The sequence below is a fragment of the Chrysochloris asiatica genome, unplaced genomic scaffold, assembly GCF_000296735.1.
Source record: "Chrysochloris asiatica unplaced genomic scaffold, ChrAsi1.0 scaffold00092, whole genome shotgun sequence".
NCBI classification, from domain to species: Eukaryota; Metazoa; Chordata; class Mammalia; order Afrosoricida; family Chrysochloridae; genus Chrysochloris; species Chrysochloris asiatica.
This window is the reverse complement of record NW_006408610.1, coordinates 4,280,920-4,294,276: the sequence shown is the minus strand read 5'-3', so window position 1 is coordinate 4,294,276 and position 13,357 is coordinate 4,280,920. Positions and strand designations below refer to the sequence as shown.

The window sequence follows — 13,357 nt, the reverse complement described above, 5'->3', positions numbered from 1 at the left end:
TGTACTTTTAGAACAGTCACTCATTTCACTAAGTTCAAGTTTACGAAAGTGGTTGATAGTGTTTTCATCTCCTATGTGGAGTTGGTGTCTGTTCCTCCTCACCCCACATGACCCAGTCCGTATAGTCCCTGGGCCTTATATCCCAGGGACAGAACTGCTGAATTTTCCTGTCCCTTCCATAGAGCTGCAGTGTCGCCATCAGGGTCAGGGGGACCCACTGCTTTCCTACTGGTCTCCCAGCTTCTAACAAGGCAGGACTGCTAGTCACAAAGTAAGCTGTTCAAACCCACCAGCTGTTCCATGGAAGAAAGATGAGATTTTCTGCTCCCTAAAGATTTACAGTCTCAGAAACCCGATACAGGGTTGCTATGAGTCAGAACCAACTCCACGGCACTTCACCACCACCACCACCATCAAGGCAGTCAGGGATGCAACTGGAATGAGAATCCAGGCGTCAATCTGCTCTCCAGGAGCTCTGGTGGCATATTGAGTTAAGTGCTGGGCTACTAACTGCAAGACTGGCTGTTCAAAACCCACCAGCCGCTACTTGAGAAAAAGATGAGGCTGTCTGCCCCCATAAAAATGTACCATCTCGAGCATCCTACAGAATAGTTCCATTCGGTCCTGTACCTGCTGTGAGTCGGAACAACTCAATGGCAGTGGCTTCTGGGTGGATTTCCTCTCTTGCTCCTGGCTACACTATTGTGACGCTCCTTCTAAGCATGGACCGGTAAACTGGGACCCCCTAGGACAGTCAGAGACCAGAAGAGGTTGGTGGGCAGCAGACAGGCTCAGTGCAGAGCAGCATGAGAAGACTTTCTATCTGAAGAAAGGTGCCATCTGTCCAGGTAGAGAGCAGTGGAGTAGGTATGGTGGGCAGGAGCACAAGAGTGATCCCAGTGCCCCTGGGGCCACCTAACCTGGCCCTGTGACTCCCCCACTACACAGGAGATCTCCAGCCCACTTACACCCCAGAAGAGGAAGTTCTGCCAGACCGAGAGTCCCAGGAAAATCATCAAAACAGAGTCTGAAGAGGAGAAAGAGACAACACTGTCCCAGAGCCCCAGCAATCAGCCCACACCCAGCACCTCCACGGCAGTCTCACCGCCTCACCATGATGGGCCCTCCAGCCCCAGGAGCCCTGCCACTGGAGATGAAGTCTCCCTGCCCAACAACAACCATGTGGCCAGCGAGCCTGGGGAGGCAGGTAGGGAGGGGGGGACAGCAGAAGAGGCAGAAGCCTGTGTGCTGTCCTCCAGGGGTTGGATGGGATCCCTCTTCTGCATTTTGACCCCTATCTGGGAAAATCCAACCCAAGCCTATTCCTTTGTGTGCCCTGCTCTGAGCTGCTACCTAGCAGAGCAGGGAGCGCCCACAGTTCACCTAGAAATGAGAATCCATGAGGTTTACCAGGATTTTGCTCTGATCCAAATGCATCCCCATGCAGGGCTAAAACACCAAGTTTTATAGCTCCTTTCCCCAGTACACTCTTACAGTGCCCGGTGCTATGCGTTGCACAAGGAATGTTTGCTGGTGAGTGCCCTGGGTAAAGGCTTGGATGAAGTTTACAACCTTCATTTTCTTAAATGTTTTCTGCATAGGCCATCCCCCTTATCCCCGCCCTCCCGGAGGGACCACATTTGTCTAAGATATCTTTCATGACCAACGTTAAGACGGGGTCCTTGAGCAGGAGTGAGGTCAGCCCATAGAATCCTGAATCAAGAGGGTCTGGCTTCCTGGATCTGCTTCACCCAGAGGCCAGCTTGGTTCTTTATTCCAAGCCCCAGACTGAGTCTAGACGCTGGTCACAGACTAAGCCCTGGACCCCGACCCTGGTCATACACTGAGCCCTGACTGTGCTCACAGACTGAGCCCCAACCCTGGTCACACACTGAGCCCTGACCGTGCTCACAGACTGAGTCCCAACCCTGGTCACACACTGAGCCCTGACCCTGGACACACACTGAGCCCTGGCCCTGGACACACACTGAGCCCTGGCCCTGGACACACACTGAGCCCTGGCCCTGATCACACACTGAGCCCTGACCCTGGACACACACTGAACCCTGACCCTGGTCCAGACTGAGCCCTGACCGTGGACACACACTGAGCCCTAACCCTGGTCCAGACTGAGCCCTGACCGTGGACACACACTGAGCCCTGGCCCTGGACACACACTGAGCCCTGACCCTGGTCCAGACTGAACCCTGACTGTGGACACACACTGAGCCCTGACCCTGGTCCAGACTGAACCCTGACCGTGGACACACACTGAGCCCTGACCCTGGTCCAGACTGATCCCTGACTGGTATTCCATACTCACAAATGCTATCGGTTATCAAAGGATTTCGATGAACTAGATGAACCATCTTTCAACTCTAATTATTAAGCTCATGGGGCTGAGAATTGCAACAAGCCAAAGTGTTTTGGGTAGAGTTGCCAAAGTTTCCAAATCAGGTGGTGTTTGTCAAGCCTTCTGCCAAAGGAACACATTCTAAAGTTCAGGCCACCAGCCTAATTCAACATTAACAGCGAAAACTAGTGGACACCCAGTTGTGAATAACTTCTCCGCACATACAAAACTAATGCAACCTGACATACATAATGAATATTCAGACTCCCAACCCTACCTTCCACAGGAAACTCATCCGCAAACACAATCCACTCGCCTGCCCAGGACACTCAGATGGGGCCTAATAGCATCATCATGCCTGTTTCCGAGGAGCGCGTGGTGGTGATCAGCAGCTCGGAAGACTCAGATGCCGAAAACTCGGTGAGTGGTCCAGCAGTTCACCCCAGGACTTCTGCCTCCCCCAATCCCAGGTCCCAGAAGGCACAGCCTCAGCAGGTGACTCTAAGACTCGCCCTGCACCTGGGGAGTTTTGCAGCGAGGCAGTGAGTCCTGAGCTGTGTTGGGAATGGCCTCTGCGTGCCAGCTGTGTGCCTGGCCTCCCCGGCCCTCCCACCACACCAGGGCAGGAGCCTTCAGTAACCATACATACTCCTTTGCCATGCTGATAGTGGGTTTCCTGCAGGAGCCTTATCTCTTCTCTAGAATATCACATGCCTTAGTCTGGAGCTTCCTTATTTATATTCTGCCCTCTTAAGTCCTCAGCAAGGGCAGGTCAAGAAGTTATTCCCATGGTTCGTGGTTAAACCCCAGTCAGTGAGGGTCTATAAAGGGGTGAGAGGTCACAGGGCCACACGAGCAAGTCTTGACTCTATATAAGAAAGAGCTTCTCTAAAGCCATCCTGCAGTGGACCAATGGCCTTATGGGTAGTAGCCCTTCTGTCCCTGGAATATATTAATGTAGGTTGGGATGTCACCTGTCCAAGGGAACAAGGGACCCGAACAGAGTGAAAGGTTGGACTGGGTGGCCCTAAGTTCCCTTCCAGCCCTCAGTCTGAGGTTCTTGTTGGAAAGTGCGTGGAACCCATGGAGACGACACCACCCTCCCTGACAGCCCAGCCACAGCTGAGAACACGAGGAACACCCTACACCCACTGGGCCTCCCATCTGCCCCAAGACATGAGCAGCCTCCCAGCCTGGCCTCCCCATCATCTTTCTGAGCAAGCCGGTGTCCCCGAGACCCAGCCTCCCATCAGTCACCAGGAACGCGCTGTCACCATCCACCGCGGGATTGGCCTCCCCAACCGCAGAGTGCGAAGAGGCAACTACGTTCGCCAGGCCTTCGGCTTCCCCTTCAGAGCATATCGTGCCCCTGTGTGGACTCATGCTAGCCTTGTTGCCCCAGCCACCACAGGGCCTGCCAACCAGTTAGCCCTGGTCCAAGAGGGTCCTGCCCTCCGAAGGACCACCTCCCGGGCTCGAGGAGCAGGGCGTCGACGAGGTCGCAGGGGTTCCCGAGTCACCCAGTGGATCAACCAGTTTTTTGCCCTCCCTCTTTCCTCAGTGTCTTTCCCGCATGGTACCTCTGCCAGGGGTGCTGAGATGGGAGAGAGGGCACTCCAAATTCTTGAGGCAAGAGCTCCCCCTGGTGATTCTGACAGAGCCCCTGTGGAGAATCCCCAAGTCTAATCGCCTCTGAGAGCCTCTCCAGTTGTATTTCCACCACCCACTCCTTCTGGAGTGCCCCTTACCAGGCCAGTTCCCATGCCCCCTCAGACGAGCCCCCCAAGGGCTTCTGCCTTTTTGTGTGTGTGGCTGCAACCATCCTCTTGTGACTATGGCCAAACACCCCTGACCTGGTCCTTCTCCTCCAGTCCTGGCCCTGCTCTAGAGGCCCTGCACATAGTGAATATTCAATAAATTTTGGTCAATGACTGAACAAAGCAATGAATGACTACAGGGACCTCTGGGTGGGGAGACATGGGTCCCTTCAGGCTGAGAGGGGAAGACTGAGATTCGGGCTCTCGTTCCTCACACCTCTGGGTCTCACTGCCCAAGAAGGAAACTTTGCCAGCTCTTTGCACCCCACAGTAGTGTAGCCCCAACCCTTCCTCACCCTAAGCTTTGCCACTGGACTTCTGCCAGGATCCAAGTCCATGAGGGCAATGACTCTGCCTGCCCCAGGACCTGGCCTATACGGCTGCTCAATAAATAGTTGTTGAAAGAAAACCCTTGTAAACCCTTACTCCTTGGCTATCCTGATTGTGGAGGGACTTACCGCTGCCCTAAAGGCTGTTTTTGTCTTCTCTTGCCCTGAGGCCTGGTTCTCCTCTGAGGCCCTATATCCTCTCTTCTTCCATACCTGTGAGCACATGAGGTGGAAAATGGGCTCAAGGCCCTCCTTGCTCCTTGGACTGATGTCTCTGCCATCAGATCAGATCCCTCAGGGATATGAGGTTCCAGTCACTGGGTGTACCCTACTCCCCCAGTCATCTGGGACATCCTTCGGCCTCATGTAGGAGAAACTCTGGCCCCTGCCTCTAGGTTTCTTCTCCCCATTCAAGTCCTTCCTGGGTGACTTCAACACCCATCACTCTCAGGGATCTTCATCCCATTCAACTGCAGCTGCCAACTCCATGGCCACAGGTTGGGCAGCACCATCTCCAAGAACTGTCCATTCCTACAACACTCTCAGACCTCACAGCCTCCTGCTTCTTGCAGAAGATCCTGGTTCTTCAGCCTTCTTGGGTGCTGCAGCTTTTCTCCTTCCCACTGGCTCCTCCCACCTCTCTGTTTCCGCCTTTCTCTGGCCAGCACACTGCCATCTCAGCCCATCTCTAATGAGATCATGTCCTCTTACTCCCCACCCCTCCCCCCCCACTTCCTTTAGCCTTGCCGCCTCTGTGCTGCCACCTGGAGGTTGGACTTTCCTGGAGAAAAGTCATTCCTCCAGGAACACTGCAAATGATCGCCTCTAACCTGCAGGAGAGCTCATGATAGATTTTTCAAGACCAATAAGTTCTTCATTGCAAATACCTTTTCTGAACAACATAAAAGACGACTCTACACATGGGCCTCACAGATGGAATACACATAAATCAAATTGACTACATCTGTGGAAAAAGATGGTGGAAAAGCTCTGTATCATCAGCCAAAACAAGACCAGGGGCAGACTGTACAACAGATCATCAGTTGCTCACATACAAATTCAGGCTGAAACTGAAGAAAATTAGAACAAGTCCACAAGAGCTGAAATATGACCTTGAGCATAACCCACCTGAATTTAGAGATCATCTGAAGATTAGATTTGATTCATTAGACACTAATGAGTGAAAAGAAGAAGAGTTGTGGGATGACATCAAGAACATCATACAGGAAGAAGCAAAAGGTCATTAAGAAGAAGGAAAAGACCAAAATAGTTGTCAGAAGAGACACTGAAACTTGCTTTCCAGTGTAGAGATGCTAAAGCAAATGGAAGAAATGAGGAGGTACAAGAGCTGACTAGAAGGTTTCAAAACGCAGCTCAAGAAGACAAAGTCAAATACTAGAATGAAATGTGCAAAGACCTGGAGTTATGAAACCAAAAGGAAAGAATATGATCAGTATTTCTCCAATTTTTCTCCAGGGAACTGAAGAAAAAAAATCAAGCCTTGACTTGCAATATTGAAAGATTCTATGGACAAAATATTGAATGTTGTTGTTGTTGAGTGCTATTGAGTCAGTTCCGACCCATAACGACCCTGAACAGGGTTTCCGAGGCTGTAAATCTTTACGGGAGCAGAAAGTCTCATCTTTCTCCCACAGAGCAGCTGGTAGTTTCAAACTGCTGACCTTGCAGTTCACAGCCCAATTTGTAACCACTATGCTACCAGAGCTCCTGAATGATGTAGAAACCACCAGAAGAAAATGTAAGGAATACACAGATTCACTATACCAAAAAGAAATGGTCATGTTCAGCCATTTCGAGAGATAGCTTATGATGACGAACCAATGATCCTGAAGGAAGAAGTCCAAGGTGCACTGAAGGCATTAGCAACAAACGAGGCTCTGGGGATTCATGGAATACAAATTGAAATCTTTCAACAAACTGATGAAGCACAGAAGGCGCTCACTCATCTTTGCCAAGAAATTTGGAAGACAGCTATCTGGGCCAACTGATTGGAAGAGATCCGTATTTGTGCCCATTCCAGAGAGGTGACCCAGCGAAATGTGGATCATTGGACAATATCATTAATATCGCATACAAGCAAAATTTTGCTAAAGATAATTCAAAAACAGCTGCAACAGCACATTGACAGGGATGCAATGGAACAGCTCTATCTGTAAAGGACACCAAATGGTGGTGAACTGCAGGCTTTGGTTCTGGGCCCCTCTTTTTGGTCTATACTTTCCAGGTGATCTCGGCCTCAGCACTCAGTCTTACCTGCCAGACCTGTGTAGCTGAGGATCTGATATCTCCTTGTGATGGCTCCACAGACATGCAAACTCAGCCTTTCTTTCTTCCTTCTCAGGAACAGCGCCCCCCATCTTCCCCAAATCCCCCAGTATGCCTTCCTTTTATCATTCCTCACACCCAATCACTTATCCAATCTTGTCTTTATTTCCAAGTGCGGAATCCCTCTGAAATCCTGGTACTTTTTCCCATCCCAGAGTCTTGATAGCTGAAAGCTACAGCTGGCCCTGGGTGTTGGTAGAAATCAGGAAGGGAGAGATGGAGAAAAAGATTGATATGCAATCTCCACCCCAGACAGATCATGTGGGGGACTGAGACTCTCGCAGTATTGGGGGGGGGGGCAGCCTAATCCTCAGCTATCCACAAGGTCCCTGTAGGTGACGACTGAAGTAAAGAGTTATAAGGACATTCTAGGTCATTAAGAGTTAAAACAATCAGAAGCAGTTGCTCGTTTTTGGAAAGCAGACTTGCTATGTGGAGGAAGCCAGGGACTGCTACCTTTGTGTATGCTGTTGTTGTTGTTGTTAAGTGCTATGGAGTCAGTTCCCACCCATGCAGAGTCTACATAGGGTTGTACTTACCCTATAGTGCCACACCAGGACTGCATGCTTTTAGATGCATGTTTTAAAATACAACCATTTGCAAGAGTCCCAAATAAAAAAAAAAAAAAAATGTAATTAAAAAAAAAAATGCTTTAAAGCAAACGAATTAGGTCACTAGGTGGTGTAAAGAGTCTGCTTTCAGCTAACAGAAAGGTGGGTGGTTTTAGCCCACCCAGCAGTGCCATGGAAGGAAACCCTAGCAATCTGCTTCTATAAAGACGACAGCCAAGAAAACGCGGTGGAGCTGTTTATTCTAACACGCAGGTTGTCATGAGTTGGAATTGACTCGAAGGCAGTGGGTATGATTGTTAATTGCGTTTATTTTCATATATTCCTTTCCCTCCTCCCATGTTCTCCTCTAGATCCCTGAGGCCCCTAGTGCACCTGCTACAAACTGCTTAGGGAGATGAACCAGGTCAGATTTGCCACTTCCCCACATCCTCTCCTAGTCAGTATCCTTGATCCAACCTCTCAGTGAGTGAAAGTTGTAAAACACTGGCCTGCTGAGATCCCATTTCCTGAGTGTGCCAGGCGGCTAGGGACTTCCCTGCTGGGCCTCAGCTATGTCTGTTGCTGGAGCTCTGGCACTGCCCATGGGGTCTGTGAGACTGCAAGAGTGAGAAGGAGCTTTCTGTGAAAGACCTGGCCATTGCCAGAAGAGGTGGTGGATGGACAAGTGAGCTGCAGAGGGAGCCAGGGTCAGGGGGTGGAGAGGTAAGCCCCCGGTGCAATTGTGGAGCAGCTGGGAGAAGATAGTGCTTATAAACTGTAAGGATGAGTCAGCATCGTCTCTGCCATGGAACTTCCATTTTAAGACCTCAAGCAGAAAAGATAGGTCTTCTCACACACTTTGTCACGAATGACTGCCAGAAAGGAAACAGCTGGCCCAGGGCAGGATGCTTTAGTACTGGTGAATGTCCATCACATGCTCCTTCCATAGCCCCTGCCCCAGGGAGGCTGGTGGAGGCTGTGCTTCCTGAGGAACAGGGACCCGAGCAGTAGCAGACAGGCAGTGGAGACCACAGGCTAGCTAATGGGATGGATATAAGTGAGCTATCTCCAGGGCCTTCCAGATTTTGGAAGAGTTGAAGTTTCACGTCTGTGACTAACAGCATCACAGGTGTTTTGCTAAACTGATCCCAGCCATAGCTGAAGCTTGGGTGAAGGAGAAAGTTCATTAGGAGCTTGTGGGCTCTTGCTGAGCCCTCCTTGATGCCAGAGACTAGCTATTTTGTATCAGAATCTGGCTCATGCCTGATTGACTAATGACCAAGCATGGAATGAATCTGTAATTATTAGGATGGTGGCATTTTGAACAACTTCGCCTTGCTGGTGCTATGCCTGGGCTTAGAGATTTGTTAAAGCTGCTAAGACCCAGCCAAAGTAGGAACTGTGGAACTGGGTCAGAGGAATGCTGCTCACATCTCTATGTAGGTGGAGTGATGTGTCCATATGCGGTATGACAAGAGAGACCCAGCTGCCTCCTCTGAGTGCTCTTTGTTAGGCTTGCTATGCTGAGTTAGAATGTGCTTGACCTGCCCAGGCTCTACTTTCTAGCTGTATTACTGGGGTTTAGAGAGGGTGTTGAGAACTTACAGCTCGCTGGAGTTAAATGGAAGACAACTCAGTGAGATCAGCCCCATCCTTTAGGGAAGCCCTCAAAGATTAGAGGAATCTTAGAGGAAGAAGAGGTAGGGGCTGAAAGATCCCTCGTTCCCTCCATTGACAAGGAACCAGCAGGGCTTTCTGATATAGGCAGCTTCAGTACATTCAGGAAAAAGGACAGTCCTGTGACTTTAAAAGGGAAAAAGTCCTCAGGACAGTGGGTGTCTCTGCCAGTGATCCTAAAAGATCCTGGTTTAGAGATGGAGCCCTTCACCTCACGGCTCTGAGCTGCCCATCAAAGACTGGACATCAGAGCTTGGCAGTTGTACAGATGATGAGTAACTAACTCTTATCACCAAAGGTTTGGCCTCGCCCATAGCCCCAGCTTTCCGGAAACTCTTAGAGATGGAGCCTGGGGATACAGCTGTGTAACTATGGGGAGCACTACTCTTGGAAGAGCAGATACAAAGGTGAAGAGTCATTGTGTGTGACTCTAGACTCGGCACCAAGAAGGAACATCCAAACATCTGAAGTTCAAATGGAAGGAGACCCGTGGAAGCACATCGGGGCAGTTTTGGAGTACAAAGAACAAAAGTGAAAGACCCAAAGCACCATGTCAGTGGGCGGCAGAGAAGATCCAACCCAGGGGACTCTTCCTTGACACTGGCGAGAGGGAGCTCGGAGCACAGAACAAGGGAGTCCAGTCCCTCTGTCAAAGTATAAGTACCACTGCCTTGTGACTGGACAAGTACTGGGAGGCTACAGACAGAAAACATCTTGATTCTCCCAGAGGGGAAGATGGCGGAGTCTATGGTCCACCAGCCAGTCAATAATTTTGAAGAAAACTTCTTGTAGAAAGCTCCTTTGGGGAGGAGGAACAGGTCCGGGAGACATTAGGACACGTACATTCTGCCTTTAATGGCATGGCTGAACCAAGGCAATGTAGAGACAAGGCAATTGACACAGTCTCTTGTTAGATCTGTGTGTATTGCTTACCACTGAGTTGGCTCCGACTAAAAAGGACCTTGTATATAACACAAGTCTTACACTGTCCTGTGCATCATCCACAAAGTTGTTGCTATGTTTGAGCCCAGAGTTGCAGCCACTGTGTTAATCCAGCTGTCTTGTTGAAGGTCTTCCTCTTTTTCACTGACCTCGAACAAAGCATGATGCCCTTCTGCAGGGATTGGTCACTCCTGATGACACATACAAAGTACATGAGCCAAAGTCTTGTTATCTTTGCTTCTAAGGAACATTCTGACTGTAAATGCATACATTTAAAAAGAGGAAAACCATCTCTAGATGGATTTATAGTGAATATCTGTTCTATCAATGACGGGAAGAAGATGGTGAGCCTGGGAAGAGTATGAAACACAATGTAAAAATCGAACATTGCTCAGAAAATTGGAAACATTGTAATTTCGTTGTGGGCAGTTAAGATTTTTCTCTGGCCTGAAGTGTTTTGAAAACCACAGCTTCACCTGAACAAAGGAAGGGCTATGGGAATATGCTAATATGGAGGTCTGCTCTGGACTCCTGTCCAGTAGTGTCCCCACCAGCCCCATGACTCTGGCAATGTCCCTTCTTTTTGGTCTCTGGCTAGTGTCCACAGGTGGAATTCACGACATGACTCTGTGCTGGCCACCAAAGACTGAACATCTGGGCTTGGCAGTTTACAGATGATGTGCAACTAACTCTTATTACCCGAGGTTCAGCCTTCTCCATAATCCCAGCTTCCTGGAGACTCTCAGAGATAGAGCCCTTCTCCCTTCCCACCCTTGCAGAGGACCAAGCCTCTAGTGCCTAGCCTGGGGCAGTGAGTCCAGGACTCAGAGGCAGCCCATGACATCAACATTAACTGAAAGGAGGGCCTGGGTAGCTCTCCAAGCTCTGAAGCTTGGGGGCTCCTCCTTTCACTGCTCTCTGTTGCCAGGGATCTGTCTGTCTGCCAGATGTGAAGTTCAGGGGACCAAACAGTCCTCCCTGTCCCCTGGGGCCTTGTTGGCTCAGGGGACAATAAAAACCAAGCTCCTGGACCTTCCAGAGAAGCATCTGGGGTTCAAGACAATCTTCTTTATTCCTGCCCCAAGTTCACGGAAGTTCTTCTGAGTCTCCTCAAGAGCAGATCCCTCAGGCCCTGCCCACCATAGAAGCTGGCCCTGCCCCTGACTCCTGACTTCCAGCACTGCTCACCCACATATTCTTTCACACTTTCACACACTTGTGTCAGCACCGTTTTCCACACTCACACCCTCATGCACACACACATAAACACTTGGCCATTCATGTTCATTCCCACTCTCACGCTTACACACCACTCATGCGTCACATCTTCTCACACCCCATCACTCGCTAGTGCATAAATGTTGGCTCACTCACCTGACCCTCACATGCGCACTTCACCCCCATTCACGCACGTGTGCATATATGTAGGCACACGTCCTCAGCTGCACACACACTCACCTCTACACATATGCTCCCATCTCCAATAATGCACACAGATGTCTGCCTGCATCCACACTCACGCATACCCTTGCGTCCCCTGCGAGCCCCTGACCTGTTGGTTTTCTCTGTTACAGCCCTCCCAAGAGATGTTTGACAGCAGCAGCGAATCCAGTGACTTCCAGCTGGAGGGTGCCAACCCCCTCAGGGTCCTGGATGATAGCATCTCCAACTTCCCAGCCGAAGACAGTCCTCTGGTTTTCTTTGATCTTAAGATTGATGACGAAAGTGGGTGCTCCCGCGGCCTTCCCTACCTCTCTCTAGTGTAGTCTCTCAGTTTCCAAGATCCTAGCCACCACCAGTTGCCATTGAGTTGGTTCTAACTCGTAACAACACCTGTGAGAGTAGAACTGCTTCATAGAGTTTTCAATGGCTGGTTTTTCTTTGTTTTAACTTTTTATTGTGTGCTGAGTGAAGATCATAAGCTTTACATTGAGCAAATCATACATTTTGTTTCAGCTCAATGATTGCATTCTCCTTCCTGCAGCAAGTTATCCCGCTTCCTCCCTGTGACTCCCCATTTGCATCGTATATTTCACAAATCAACAAAGCAAAAAATATTTGGTGTACACCTACAAAACAAAAGACAGATATTTATTTAAATGTCCAAAGGGCACATTCTGTAAGCCAGCCTTCTGCTCATAGGCACACAGTCTTTCTCAGTCCACGGGCGTAGAGCCCGCATCTGCTCTGTCTCTCCACGCCATCTCCTCTGCTACCATCTCTGCCATAGTCACTTTTCTAGATAGGTTCTCATGCTCCACTCATCCTTCATGATGGTCCTGGGATCATCTGTTCCTGAAATGAAAGACTGACTCCTCCCCACTTTTAGTTGCACATCTTCTAAGATTTCAATTTTGACAATCCCAATTAATCCTGATAACAATTACAATTGAAGCATAAAATCCTATCAGTATCATCCCCATCCCCTTTCACCAGCCCCATCTGGAGAAGAGGAAGCCTGTTCAGTGGGGATTCTACCTTATTCCCCTCATTCTCAAACTAAGCACACCCATGAAAACTTGTAAGCCAGTCACTCCATGCCTTTATATTGTTGTTAAGTGCTGTTGTTAAGGGATTCCGAGCAGCTAAGTGCAGACAAAGTTGTGTGTGAGACCTCAGAGAGCCCTGAACCCTGGCAGGGTCTACAGCCAGCATGTGCAAAGCACTCTATATCACCTGAGGCCAGGTGTGCCCTGGGCTGGCTCAGTAAGGACCAATGCCTAGACCACTACCTGGAAGTGTGAGGTAGCACTTCTATAACCCCGAGAGAGAGCCTGGGGGACACACTTCTAAACAGAAACAAGTGTGGAAACTCATTGTGATGGGACCAGTAGTCTATCTCCAGAGAGTCCACAGCCAAAGCCAGACAGTTCGCCACTTCTCCTAGGGGCCTCTCTGCTCCCTATTGTCCTTGCCCTGGCCCTGCCCTTGGCTATGGACTCACCATTGGGGTCCACCCAGACCACAGAAGCAGCTGTTTTCTGAGTATAAGGAAGTCTTTTAGTGACCTCAGGTGCAAGCTCTGGGCCTCACTGAATGGAGTGGGACTGGGTGGGTCTGCTGTCTGCGTCCCAGGGCTCTGCCAGAGGGAGGGAGGGGGCTTTAGTGAAATGATTTATGGAATTGGAGGCCAGCGGGCAGGGAGTGGAAGGCCAGCGTCTCCCCTGAAGGTGGGTGGAGGCTAATCACATGAAAGATCTGGATCCAAAAGGATTTGCTGAACTCTGAGGCAGGTGATGGGCAGGGGGTGGGGGCTGGACCCCAGCAGGTGAGCCAGGGGTCTCTAGATGATGGGTCAGCTGCCCTAGGGGTCAGCTGTGCCTGGTGCTTTACCTTGCCCTT

The 13,357-nt window shown here is 50.0% G+C and overlaps 1 protein-coding gene across 3 annotated transcripts in view; it reads left to right on the top strand.

Annotated features, from left to right (window-relative positions):
- PML (promyelocytic leukemia) overlaps positions 1–13,357 on the top strand; it is a 59,553-nt gene that overhangs the window by 45,413 nt on the left and 783 nt on the right. For all 3 annotated transcript variants that reach the window (XM_006866495.1, XM_006866493.1, XM_006866494.1), the window contains exons 6-8: positions 949–1,204; positions 2,718–2,773; positions 11,590–11,740. In XM_006866495.1, coding sequence (XP_006866557.1) covers positions 949–1,204; positions 2,718–2,773; positions 11,590–11,740 — 463 coding nt within the window. The remainder of the gene's footprint in view (positions 1–948; positions 1,205–2,717; positions 2,774–11,589; positions 11,741–13,357) is intronic.